General features: G+C 39.1%; 1 protein-coding gene across 2 annotated transcripts in view; it reads right to left on the reverse strand.

Annotated features, from left to right (window-relative positions):
• The window catches only part of LOC112118713 (protein NPAT), a 30,960-nt gene extending 18,546 nt beyond the window's left edge, over positions 1-12,414 (reverse strand). The window contains exons 1-7 of one of the 2 annotated variants that reach the window (XM_024217139.3): positions 12,306-12,414; positions 10,293-10,353; positions 8,159-8,231; positions 7,568-7,608; positions 6,387-6,614; positions 5,775-5,859; positions 3,356-3,488 (exon numbers count right to left, since the gene is read on the reverse strand). In XM_024217139.3, coding sequence (XP_024072907.2) covers positions 3,356-3,488; positions 5,775-5,859; positions 6,387-6,614; positions 7,568-7,608; positions 8,159-8,231; positions 10,293-10,305 — 573 coding nt within the window. In that variant the 5' untranslated portion in view covers positions 10,306-10,353; positions 12,306-12,414. The remainder of the gene's footprint in view (positions 1-3,355; positions 3,489-5,774; positions 5,860-6,386; positions 6,615-7,567; positions 7,609-8,158; positions 8,232-10,292; positions 10,354-12,305) is intronic. The other variant, XM_024217134.3, reaches the window with a different exon arrangement.
• Between the last annotated feature and the right edge of the window lie 1,151 nt (positions 12,415-13,565).

Consider the following 13,565-nt stretch of genomic DNA (forward strand, 5'->3'; position numbering starts at 1 on the left):
TGAACGATGTTGAGGGCTGCCATCACACCATCGATGTTGTTGCAGGCTACAAGATCACCTTCCATGAAGAAGAATGGGACAAGATCCTTTTGACGGTCACGGAACATGGAAACCTTAACATCACCTGCCAGGAGATTTCACTGCTGTAGTCTGGAGCCCAACAGCTCTGCCTTACTCTTGGGTAGTTCCAAATCCCTGACAAGGTCATTCAGTTCACCTTGTGTTATGAGGTGGGGTTCAGAGGAGGAGGATGGGAGAAAATGTGGGTCCTGTGACATTGATGGTTCAGGACCAGAAGTTTCATCCTCTTCCTCGTCTGACTCAAGTGAGAATGATTCTGGTGCATCAGGAACCGGCAGTCCTTCTCCGTGGGGTACTGGGCGTATAGCTGATGGAATGTTTGGATAATGCACAGTCCACTTTTTCTTCTTTGACACACCTTTCCCAACTGGAGGCACCATGCAGAAGTAACAATTGCTGGTATGATCTGTTGGCTCTCTCCAAATCATTGGCACTGCAAAAGGCATAGATTTCCTTTTCCTGTTCAACCACTGGCGAAGATTTGTTGCACAAGTGTTGCAGCATATGTGTGGGGCCCACCTCTTGTCCTGATCTCCAATTTTGCAGCCAAAATAAAGGTGATAGGCTTTTTTAACCATAGTGGTTATACTGCGCTTTTGTGATGCAAAAGTCACTTCACCACAAACATAGCAGAAGTTATCTGCACTGTTCACACAAGTACGAGGCATCTCTGCTCACTTTGGCTAAACAGAAATGTGTCCATTTGCAAAATCAAACACTGACAAATAAGAGAGCACGACACTGTATGATTTCTAGAGCTGTTATAGGGCAATTTGTTCAGCAGAGTGATGTGAGCTTCGTTATGATTGCATCATCCATGACTTCTAGAAATAACATGATGCAATTCATATCATGTATGACGCAATACCAGCTTCAGATTACATCATTCATTGTTTTGCCTAAAAAGCAAGTACTGTCCATACCCAGTCATAGATTTATTCATAGATCCAGTCAAAGATGTATTTTAATCATTTCTGGTTTAAATTGAGATCCCTTCCCTTTATAACTCACTTATCCTCCGCCATTCCCAAGTCAAGGGTCGTATATACTGACCCAATAGCATATCTTGAAAACTAGAGCCAATCAACAATTTTAAGCATCATTTTCGTTCTCAGTGACCCAGAATTAGTAAAGTTTGACTACATTTATTTCAGAAGCATTTTGGCTGTAGAGCAGTGTAATTGACTTGACTGTTAATGTTGAGGTTTCTTGAACAGCGTCTAAAAGTGCTTCCTCAAGGGTTACCACCTGTCCTCTCTAAGAAAAGCATTGAAAACTCTACCAACAGAAGCCCCAGTATTTCTTTTCCCCCCTATGTAATTAAGGATTATTGTAGAGTATATGATCAAAGGGAAAAGATAAGATTGTGCATACAGATTCAACTGTACTTCCTGAGTTTCAGCCTCTTACCACGTAACCTTACCAACTCAACATAATTTTTTTTTATAAGAAATTACTAGGTTCGTTTGTTTCATTTTAAAATGATGGAGAAGGGGAAAGGAACTTAAGTAGTTTCACTCTCAAGACTTCAAAGTATGGCTTGCTTGCAAAAAGTAGCAATAATGCACGTAAGTCTGAAACTATTTTTTTTTATACCACCAGAACATATTTTTCCAAATATAAAAGAAAATTTGCTATAACTTTTATTAACTGAATCACTTTACAGCCAAAATGACTGAAGACTAATGTTGAAAGTTGGCACTAGGTGTAGCAGAGAAATTTGGTTTTACTTTGACCAAGTTATGACCCTTTGGAAATTGCATGTTGCACATGAACAGTACATTTTGCAGAGGATTTATATCACTTAACTTGTTAAGCATACAGCTAAAATACCCTGTGTTGCATATGCATGTGCTACAACAGCTGCAGAGTGAAAAGCACAGGAATAAGAACCCATGACAGTGGCCCCACTGAACATTATAAGGGCCGAGGAACTCCTGCTCTGACACATCTTAGGAGCCTCCAGAAATGTGCAGGAAAGAGATCTCTCCTACAGACTTGTGCTGCATGGAACAGGATTCCCCCCACACCACACACACAAACATACGTACTTTCTTCATATTCAGATGCCTGAACCATTTTTGCTTAAGCTTTCAAAAACAACTAAAAGTTTGAACTTTGGGCAGACATCAAGACTGGAAAATTTCAGCCTGAAAAGTCAGAGCATCAATTACGAATGACTGAAACCTTAGTGTCAGAGTGGAAACCTGTTTAATTTTAACTATAGTGGTGACTCCTGCTATTATTACTTGAAGAGAAAGCTGTTTGGGGTCAGAATCAAAATTTTGATTCTGGTTCGTATTTTTAACCTAGTATCAAACTCTATCGTTTATGGAAGATATTTATTTTTAAGAAACCCAGTCAAACAGGGAGGACTAATCAGTCCTTTAATACGTTGCTTATCATAACTACAGTAGCTCCTCACTTAACGTCCTAGTTATGGTCTTGAAAAATGCAACTTTAAGCAAAATGATGTTAGTGAATCCAGTTTCCCCATAAGAATTAATGTAGATGGGCAGGTTAGATTTCAGGGAAATTGTTTTTGCCAGACAAAAGACCTTATAGACATATATAGTATTAAGTTTTGAATAATTTTAAACAAACAATTTAATACTGTACTCACCAATGATGATTGTGAAGCTTGGTTGAGGCAGGGTCGTAGCAGGGTCGGGGGACTGCCCCGCTCCACCCGCCGGGCATTCCAGCCAGGGAGTGGGGTTGGTGCACAGGGGCTTCCCCCGCTCTTCCCGCCTGGGGCTCCTGCCGGGGAGCAGGTTGGGAGCGCAGGGGAATGCCGGGCAGGCAGAGCAGGGCAAGCCCTCTGCGCCCCAATCCGGTCCCTGGCAGGAGCACTGGGCAGGCGGAGTGAGGAGAGACAAACAATGTTATAAGGGAACATTGCAGGACTTTAAAGGAGTATGTTCTCAAATAGGTCAGCGACCTATTAACGAAACAATGTTAACCGGGACAATGTTAAGTGAGGAGTTACTGCATTCTGGAAATCCGGTAGCAGATTCAGTGCTTTGGACCTAAGATGTAAGACTGATGATATTTAAATCCTAGATGACTAAAGTTGTTTGAATTGGGTCATCATGCACTTAACTACCTAGTGAGTATGGCATGGAAATTTTTTGAATGAATATTGGCCTGGCTACAGAAGAAATGGAGCTTTTTATTTTGTCAGAACACAGGGACATAGAGCACTCCTTTCTACTCTATCCTTACCAATAGAAGTCCTTAAAATGAAACAGTGGTGTTTTGTTTTTATACTTACAGGGAAATTGCCATCTATGAGTTCCTGGTGGGGTTCACTTTCTTCTTCCACTACCACCACACTGGAGTCCTGAAAATTTCTGCTTGTTGAATGAGGTCCAGGGGATGCAATACTTTTCTTCTTCTGAGATTCACTGAAACATTTTTGGAAGTTTATGCCATATTTTGTGAAAATGCATTCATTGTAAACAATGTTGGGAAAAGGTTCTGTCCACAAGAGGTTACTGACTCACGCCATAAATAAATACTTCCTCTTCCAACCTTGCAATTAGAAAATTTTAACTAATCAAAACTGAACTGCATATTTGTAATGAAAAACAAAACAAAACAATTTTAATCGTGTTCTCTCTGTCTAGTCAACTATGTTAAACAAGACACCCTATACCTAATCTAGGATGATAGGTTAATTATCAAGTACATAAATAAATTAGGCGAATGGGCAACATGATGGCAAATTAACTTTAATGTCCACAAATGCAAGGCAATGCATGTTGGAGGAGAAAAAATTAAAGTGCTTATACCTTAAAGGGTTCTAAATTAATTGTATCAACTCAAGAAAGGGACTTGGGCATCACTGTTGAGAGCTCAATGGAGACCTCTGCTCAATGAGCTACTCTGGTCAAAATAGCAAACAAGATGTTAGATTACATAAGGAATTTGATGGAGAATAATACAGAGAACATTCTAATGCCTATATTTAAATCAATGATGCAGCCTCATCTGGGAACACTGTGTGCGCTGCATTGATCATCCCTTCTCTAAAAGGATATTGCAGAATTAGTGTGGGTTCAGAGAAGAGCAACGACGATGATATCAAGCAGAGTGCCCCAAGGGTCGGTCTTGGGGCAGGTTTTATTCAATATCTTCATTAATGATCTGGAGGATGGCATGGACTGCACCCTCAGCAACTTTGCAGATGACACTAAACTGGGAGGAGTGGTAGACACACTGGAGGGTAGGGATAGGATACAGAGGGACCTAGACAAATTAGAGGATTGGGCCAAAAGAAACCTGATGAGGTTCAACAAGGACAAGTGCAGAGTCCTGCACTTAGGACAGAAGAATCCCATGCACTGCTACAGACTAGGGACCAAATGGCTAGGCAGCAGTTCTGCAGAAAAGGACCTAGGGGTTACAGTGGACGAGAAGCTGGATATGGGTCAACAGTGTGCCCTTGTTGCCAAGAAGGCTATTGGCAGTTTGGGCTGTATAAGTAGGGGCATTGCCAGCAGATCGAGGGACGTGATCATTCCCCTCTATTTGACATTGGTGAGGCCTCATCTGGAGTACTGTGTCCAGTTTTGGGCCCCACACTACAAGAAGGATGTGGAAAAATTGGAAAGAGTCCAGCGGAGGGCAACAAAAATGATTAGGGGGCTGGAGCACATGACTTATGAGGAGAGGCTGGGGGAACTGGGATTGTTTAGTCTGCAGAAGAGAAGAATGAGGGGGGATTTGATAGCTGCTTTCAACTCTCTGAAAGGCGGTTCCAAAGAGGATGGATCTAGACTGTTCTCAGTGGTACCAGATGACAAAGCAAGGAGTAATGGTCTCAAGTTGTAGTGGGGGAGGTTTATATTAGGAAAAACTTTTTCACTAGGAGGGTGGTGAAGCACTAGAATGGGTTACCTAGGGAGGTGGTGGAATCTCCTTCCTTAGAGGTTTTTAAGGTCAGGCTTGACAAAGCCCTGGCTGGGATGATTTAGTTGGGAATTGGTCCTGCTTTGAGCAGGGGGTTGGACTAGATGACCTCCTGAGGTCCCTTCCAACCCTGATATTCTATGATTCTATGATCAAGGATCTGGAAAAACTCTTATACGTAGAGAGACTGAGAAGACTGGGATTCTTTACATTAGAAAAGAGACACAATGAGCACATAAAATAATAAATAGTCTAGAGGAGGAAAACTGAGAACTTCTGTCCTCCCTGTCTCATAACAGAAGAACAAGAGGCCATTTCAATCAAATTAAAAGGTCAGAAATAGAAAACCAATAAAAGGAAACATTTCCATATATTTAACTGGACTGTGGAACTCATTTCCACAGGATGCTGAGTCCAAAAGCTTCTCTAGATTAAAAAAAAATGGATTGGATATTTATATGGATATTCAGTTATCATAATTAATGCTAACAAATTTTGGAAAGTATATTAAACCTCATCTTTCAAGGTTTAAGCTTCTCTCTCTAACTACTAGAGATCAGGATGAGACCTACTTGCAGGGTAGGAGGGCAGATTTCCCCACATCTATCTACTGCAAGGTTGTTATACCTACCTCTGAAGCATCTGGTACTGGCTACTGTCAGATACAGGATATAGGATTAGATGGGCCTTGAGTCTGATCCAGTATTGCAATTTTTGTGTTCCAAAGAACCTCATGTTCAAGACAAGCATGTTGCACAAATTATAAAAGGAACATTCACCTTTTTCGTCTTCCTGGAGATAGCAAGCTTGAATTAAATTTTCGTTCTTGAGGCCCAGGAACTAGAATATGTATAGAATCACCTGCTTTAAAAAAAGAATATGGGTGACACCAACATCTTTTCTAATGAAGCTTCTTAAGGCGCTAAAGGAAACTGGGATTGCATATTAATATCCCTATCAGTATCTAATTTCCAATCCCCACCCCTCTTGTGAATAGATTACATGTAATTTGGTATCACCATACAAAGCACAGTATTCTGTTTACAAAATCCAGACAAAAACATGCAGATATGATTCAAGTTGCTAATCGTCTTTTCTGGGGATGTTAGGCACACATGGAAGGATCTGAACACAAATTATTTTATGCACCTGTGAGCCACCAACATACATGGAGCCATAGCCAATATGCAAATTAAAAACAATCTCTTCATTGTGCAATCATCTTATTCTTAATGTCTGACTTGGTCTGGACACCAGTAAGAATATGCAAAGCAGGAATTTCTCAAAGCAAGCTATCTTTTGTGTAGGATGACTATTACACATTATAAAATAATTCCATCTGTAAACATAAATTGAATAAATAAAAAAAAACAGTAACAAATTTTACTTACTGCTGACATTATTTTCCTGTGTTTGGGACTGGTGTGCAAACAACATATTCAATCTTGTCTGTGACGCATTTTGATTTACTGTTGGTCTGTGAATAATTTGGGTAGTTGCCATACAAGAGGAATTAAGTTGTCCTGACTGGTGGGCTATAGACAACAGTCCTGAGGTTGGAGGAGCTGACTGAAGTATTCTCTGCCTTTTCATTTCTGCAATTCCACTTCTTGTACGTGCTGAGGAAAGTTAAGGCTACAATGAGATCCATTATTGGATATTTTCAAGAGGCAGTTGATTTTCCAGACAGTAGTCACCATTACTTGAAGATGTAATTATGGGCACCCCAACAGGACCAACTGCTCTTTTAGGAGGAAGGGAGAAAAGAAATGGGGCCTAATAGTACAGTACCTTCTGCAAGAGCTTGTCTACACACAGTTTTTGTATGGCTTTAACTATGTTAGTTTGAAACCAGTATAGTTAAAGCAGTACAGCTAACTAGGGTAGGTACAATTAAACCAGTATAAAGGTGCTTGTATCAATGTAGTTTATTCCTGTAAGTTTATGGGCATTTTTATTGCGGCATAACTGCATCCACACTACGGGCTGTACCAATTTTACTGTGTAAAACCCACATCTCTAACTGAAATAGTGAAACCGGTACGTACACTGTATGTAAACCAAGCCTGACAAACTTAAGCTGTAGGAGATTCCCAGAACAATAAACACTGTAATTGTGTCCAATATAGGCAATGGGATTGTGGGATTCAAGAGCAAACAATACCTGTATTTAACATTTGTTTTTCTCACAAACGTTTCTGATTAAAGACTTGTAAGGCATGGAGTTTATTCTAGTGATTGTGAAAATAAAATAACTTTGCCGTTTAGAAGTTCATTTGGTAGATCTTCCAAAGAGGTGAATAATTCTAGACAAGCTAGCTGTTTATATTTTTTTCCACTTTCTAGTGAGACTAGACTGCAATTGGATTGGTCATGTTTTCAGTTACCTTTTGAACGGTCAATTAAATAAGTTTAAGGGAGTAGAAAATTAAGATCTAGTTTTAGGAGTGAGTACCAAGACTATCAAAACCACAAGGTTGATACTCTTTTGAGGAGAGGTAGGCCTCAATCAAAATCAGTTCTGAACTTGAACCCCATTTATTACATCCATATGATTCAATTAGATACCTACTCCTTTGATTAGCAGAAAATCCTGCAGAATTCTGCATACTCCTACAAAATAAGATAAAACAGTCAAAATAAATAGAAAACACACTAGACACACCTAAACATAAGAAGGATCATTCTATAGTTATGCATTTACTAGTTTATGTGCTAGTCACATACTGATTTGGCAATGTTTCTGGCTGCAGCATGATTAATGTTGATTAAGTTCTTTAAGTGGGATCTACTGTGAAATTAGGTTGAATTTTGGAACCAATAACCACAGCAACTACAGTACTGTGTTATATGACAGTAAGGCCATATCTATATAGGCCATGGAAACCACACTAGCACCTCCCTATCTGATTTCTCTGGCTAGCATAAATGGAGCTTGGACAGTTTTGAGATTCCCACCCAACCATTTTACTGTCAAATGCAGATTCTTTCCCTGCCAATTCACAGAGAAAAATAAACAAAAAAAATATCCTCATTACCCTTAGTCAGTGTGTGTAGACAATATGTTCGTAAAATGTGAAAATGAAGTAAAGGAAAGCTAGGAGGTAGATAGTCTCACTTTAAAGGAAAGTCCTCTATTCTTGATTTCAACATTACAAATTACCTGATCTGAGAAAGAGTATAGTCTAACTTCTTCCACAAAGATGACATAATTGCTGGAACTTCATTTGTGGTTTCTAAACAAAACAAAACAAAAAAAATACATGAACACATTCTTCAGAGAGCTAAAATAGGTAGCTTGAGAGAAGACGTGTCAGAAAACTAGTGTAACATAGTCAAGAGGTAAACACTAAGTAAAATTTTCAGATGTACCTAAGCAACTTCGGAGCCTAAGTCTCATTGTCAAAAATCACTTAGGGCATGGCTACACCTGCAAGTTAGAGCGCATTAAAGCAGCCACAGGCGCCCTAACTCCTGACCTGTCCACACTGGCAAGGCACTTAGAGTGCCTGGACTCTGCAGCTGGAGCGCTCCTGGTAATCCACCTCCATGAGAAGCATAACGCTTGTTGCACCTCGGCTGAAACGCCCGGGCGTCAGTGTGAATGAGGTGTTGCATTACTGAGCTCTGATCAACCTCCGGAAACGTCCCATAATCCCCTTAAGTCAAATGGTTACTCTTGTCATTGTTTTGGAATCGCTGCAGGAATGCGGATATGCCCTTTCAAAGCTCCGTTTCTGACAGCCGGCATGCTTATCTGCTCCAGGACAAAGCAAACCATTACTGTGGAATGCTGTGTGTGACAGAGAGAGAGGCAGGGGGTGGAGGGGTGTCTGCTGCTGTCTGAACTTACAAGACAGCATGCTGAAATGCTCTCAGCCCCCCAAAAACCCACTCTCTCTCCCCCCACGTACACACAACACACTCCCTGTCACACTCCACCCCACTCCCCCCATTTGAAAAGCACGTTGCAGCCACTTGCATGCTGGGATAGCTACCACAATGCACTGCTCTCTGTTGCCGTTGCAAGAGCTGCTAATGTGGCCATGCCAGTGCGCTTGAATCTGACAGTACGGACACACTGCAGCACTTTCCCTACTGCGGTCTCCGAGGGCTGGTTTAACTCACTCTACATCTGCAAGTGTAGCCATGCCCTTAGGCATTGCAAGTCTATAGTCTTAGTGCCTAAGTCACTTCTGAAAATTGGATTTACGCCTTTAAATTATTCAAGTACTGTACTTTTGAAAATTTCACTATATATTTATAGCCTTTTACAGGAATCACTGCGCATTTTTGAAAAATGTACCGTATATGTATAGTCTTTTACAGGAATATCTGCTCGTTTTGATAAATCACTGAGGGAAGTTAATATGCTTGAAATTTGGGGAGCACACAATCTTTAAAAAACAAATGGAGAGAAGGAAGAATCTCCAAGCAGCTAAGATTATAGAAAAGACTAAAAATCCAAATTAGATTTTTTGTGCATAGTAGGTCTGAGTTGGCGGTCCTGAACACTTGGATTTCCCAGTAACTTTAATGGGAATTGTAGATACTAAACAGCTCTCAGAATCAAGTCCACACCTTTTTTAATTCCATACTACATTATAATACCTGGTTCATACCCACTTTATTAGCTGTGTTTAAAGTCAGAGAAGCTCATGTCACCTTCCCCAGATTTAGACAAACCTCTTTATAATGCTCTTCAAGATGCCAAGTAAATGTTATTTTGCTGCAATGAAATTTGTGCCTTATAGCTAAAATTTTTATTAAACATAAATAAGTGAGGAAAACAACATTACAAAAATATTCAAGTTCTTTACATAGGGATCTAAGGTCATACACTTAACTACACTGTACGCCCCCACCCACGTCTCACAAAGCACCAGCAGAACAAAGTCTAATCACTTGCACAGACGTCAATGGTGAACAAAACTAGGTGGAAGACAGACCCTCAATTAGTTGTGTTTTAAAAAACAAAAACAGTTGCACTTTTCTCTCTCCTAGCCACACAAAATGTTAATAATTCATTTTGAACTTTTTAAAGATTTTCTGTTCAAATTTTTAGAGAGAAAGCATGCACACAATTACTAGCTACGATAACAGACATCTTTTTTTAAAACTCTGATCAAATTAACAATTATTTGTGTTGTGATAGAACCTAAAAGTCCCAATCTAGACTGGGGATTGTGCTAGGTACAGAGAGAGAGAGATACTGTCTCTACTCCAAAGAGTTTACAACGTAAATAGATAAATGAAATGAAGCGCTATACAGCAGATGTCTGACCCTCAATGCTTACCTTTTGTTTTCATGGCTACATACTCATTAAGAATGGTTGTCAAGTTTTTTCCAAACAAAGACTGAAAGAAAAAAAATGATCAGTGTTAGATTAAAGAATCTTCAGCAGCAACCTACACTTTACCTCTTCTATTATCAAACGGTGAAAAAGACGGAGTCCTAACACATTCAGTTCTTGTAGTTCTTTAGGATCAACACCATGTAGACCTGGACACAAATAGATGTAGATTACCCTGCTTATGTTGCTCTCTCAAGGATGCAAAAAGTGCAATCCGGGGACAAAATGCATTCCTCAAAAATAATTGAAATTTTCAAGCATACAGCCTTCTGCAGAGTAGCCATTCCAGGACATATCAGCCAAGAATACACTAACTTGCTTTAATTTTCTCTTGTTATTATGGGATAGTAGAGCCAGAGGCAGGAGAAAGTTAGGCAGTGTCATTTTTGGTTGTTAGGGAATAGCTGCAATGTGCACGCAAGTGAAGGCCATCAGACTGAGGCAGTACAGCATGTTGATAAGAGAACAGACACCTCAGGAGAGTTGCTGCCAAAAGTGAGAGTTTTTAATAATTTTACGGCAAACCATTTGCACCTGTCCCATTACACCATGATTTTAGGTGACACACACAGATTTAGGATTTTCAAATTATTACTATCCTTAGTTTCAGCTTCTTGTCTTGTTTGATATTGGTAATCACCTATAGTCCTCTGATACTTGTTAAAAGCTCTCTTGAATTATAAAGCATGTGAATTCTAATGAGATTTTGGTCCTATGGAATTTCCTAACACCACTTGCATTTAGAAACAGAAAAAAAAAAATATTGCCAAGAAAAATAGTCTATATATTTTCCATCTTAAAAGTTATAAAATAAAAGAATATTTCATTATAATTTACTTTAATAAACCACATAATCTTTTTCTCTCCCCATTGTTTATTTATCTAATTCTTACTGGCCGCAGCTGAATTCAGAACTGAAATTCAGACAGCCCAGTAGGCGACTAGCAACATGACTGATTAAATGCTTATAACTAGATAAAACGTTTTAAGCTCTTTTTTGAGTTGGTGAGTCAGAAACATGGATCTCACAAGGGAGAGATTTCCACCAACCTAGAATATTGCAGGCCAAGGATTCACAGTTATCAAATGGTGTATTAGAAAAATAGAATGCAAGCTGTGAGTAGGTGCAAATACGAATATCAAAGTTGCACGTACAAAAATCAAAGCCATGCCACTTGGAATGCTAGTCAAAACCTCATTTTGAGTGCATTAGAAAGGGCAGCCACTGAAGTGAGAGAGTTAACATGTAGTTATGTTTACATGCATAGTTAATAAACAAATCATGAGTGACAAGACTATAGACAAATTGCACCTCAATTGCAAGTTGGAATAGATAAGGGTAGTAAGTGAGGAAGCATTACAGTTGTCAAACTGGGAAAGAATTAATGCATTCACCAGACTTCTAGTTGTGCTGGTAAGTATGCACAAATTTGAGATCTTTAAGTGAAACTGATTTATCTAATTCAGGTTAATATTTATGTGGAACAGACTGTAATTAAATGTTACATCTACACGATACAAAGGTTGTCATACTCATAATAAAGTACTCTTACTTTAAATAACTGTAGCAGCCCGGTAATCAATGTAGCTTCTTGCAATACTTTACCAAAAGTAACTCCATGCTCACAGCTACAAAACAGATTGAATTAAACATTCTCAATACCATCTGCATATTTTACTCTTTTAGATATCTATCCTTCAGTATTATTAGCAATGTAGGATAGAGACAGCTGTGCACATACAATGCTTTATGTGATGTCAAAAAGAGAGAGAGAGAGGTTACTATTTCAAACTATTGAAACATTTGGAACAGAGTCTGAGTGGTAGATGCGATGTAGTTTACTCACATTCTAAAAGTGCAGAAGTCTGTGTGGACTAATAATAAATTATTTAGGAGAGATTTTCAGACTATACCACAGTGTAACTTTATCTTGTGTGCTGTAAAGATGAACTCACCAGTAAACAGGCTGGAACAAATCCTTCCTCTGTATAGTGCTCAGCATATTCCTTTAAATCTGAGCTTTCCAATATAAATTCACGGCAGGTGGCTAAAAGCTTTTCCTGTTGTAAATACCCTGCAACAGATAAGACAGAAAGTTTTGCAGTTTTGTTAATTGCTTCTCCAAGCTACACTTGGTAGATGTCAAAGTTCCGATACAACTATACATATTAATTAAGCATGCTCATATAGCAACTATCTATGGACTCAATTGACAAAAACTAAAGAAAACAAGTTATATTTTGAAAGAATAGCTCCTTTTCCATACATTTCTCTAATTGTAAAAAAAAAAAAAAAAAAATTGCACATAATATTGCTGATGCTGCGCTACATAAATCCAAATAAAGCTACTTTCAGACTAAAACCAATTATTAGTACCACCTAAAGAACTATTACTGTTTATACAGAAACAAGCTGTGCATAGCTCTCTATAGACAGGAAAATAAAATTATTGCCAGAAAGGATTGACAATCTGAGCAATACATAATAGAGCCCTGCAAATCTGCAGATATCCACGGACCATGTTTGCAGATCGTGGATGGATGCGGATCCAAATTTTATATCCAAAGCCCTGCAAATCTGCAGATATCTGCTATTATATCCATGCAGGGCTCTATACATGAGCCAAAAATTCCAGTTTTAAATTAAATTGAACTCTACAGTAAATTTTTATAAAATGCATTGCCATACAACAATCAAGATTCTACGTGCATTTTTAACAGTTCCAAAACAGAAAAAACATGAGCAACGTTAAAACATGTTCAGATTTCTTCAAAAAGATGAACATTACGGCAGATGGCATAATTGGAAAAGTAATATATTTCCATGCTGTAAACTTCATATTCAGTAGATGTACCAACAGTCTCTTGTGCACCTCTGCCCTAAGCCCTGGTCTACACTACGAGTTTAGGTCAAATTTAGCAGCATTAGATGGATTTAACCCTGCACCCCGTCCACACGACGAAGCCATTTTTGTCGACTTAAAGGGCTCTTAAAATCAATTTCTGTATTCCTCCCGGACGAGGGGATTAGCGCTGAAATCGACATTGTTGGGTTGAATTCGGGGTAGTGTAGACGCAATTCGATGGTATTGGCCTCCAGGAGCTATCCCAGAGTGCTCTATTGTGACCGCTCTGGACAGCACTTTGAACTCAGATGCACCAGCCAGGTACACAGGAAAAGCCCTGGGAACTTTTGAATTTCATTTCCTGTTTGGC

Source organism: Terrapene carolina, unplaced genomic scaffold (genome assembly GCF_002925995.2).
Source record: "Terrapene carolina triunguis isolate 2854851 unplaced genomic scaffold, T_m_triunguis-2.0 Scaffold138, whole genome shotgun sequence".
NCBI lineage: Eukaryota > Metazoa > Chordata > Testudines > Emydidae > Terrapene > Terrapene triunguis.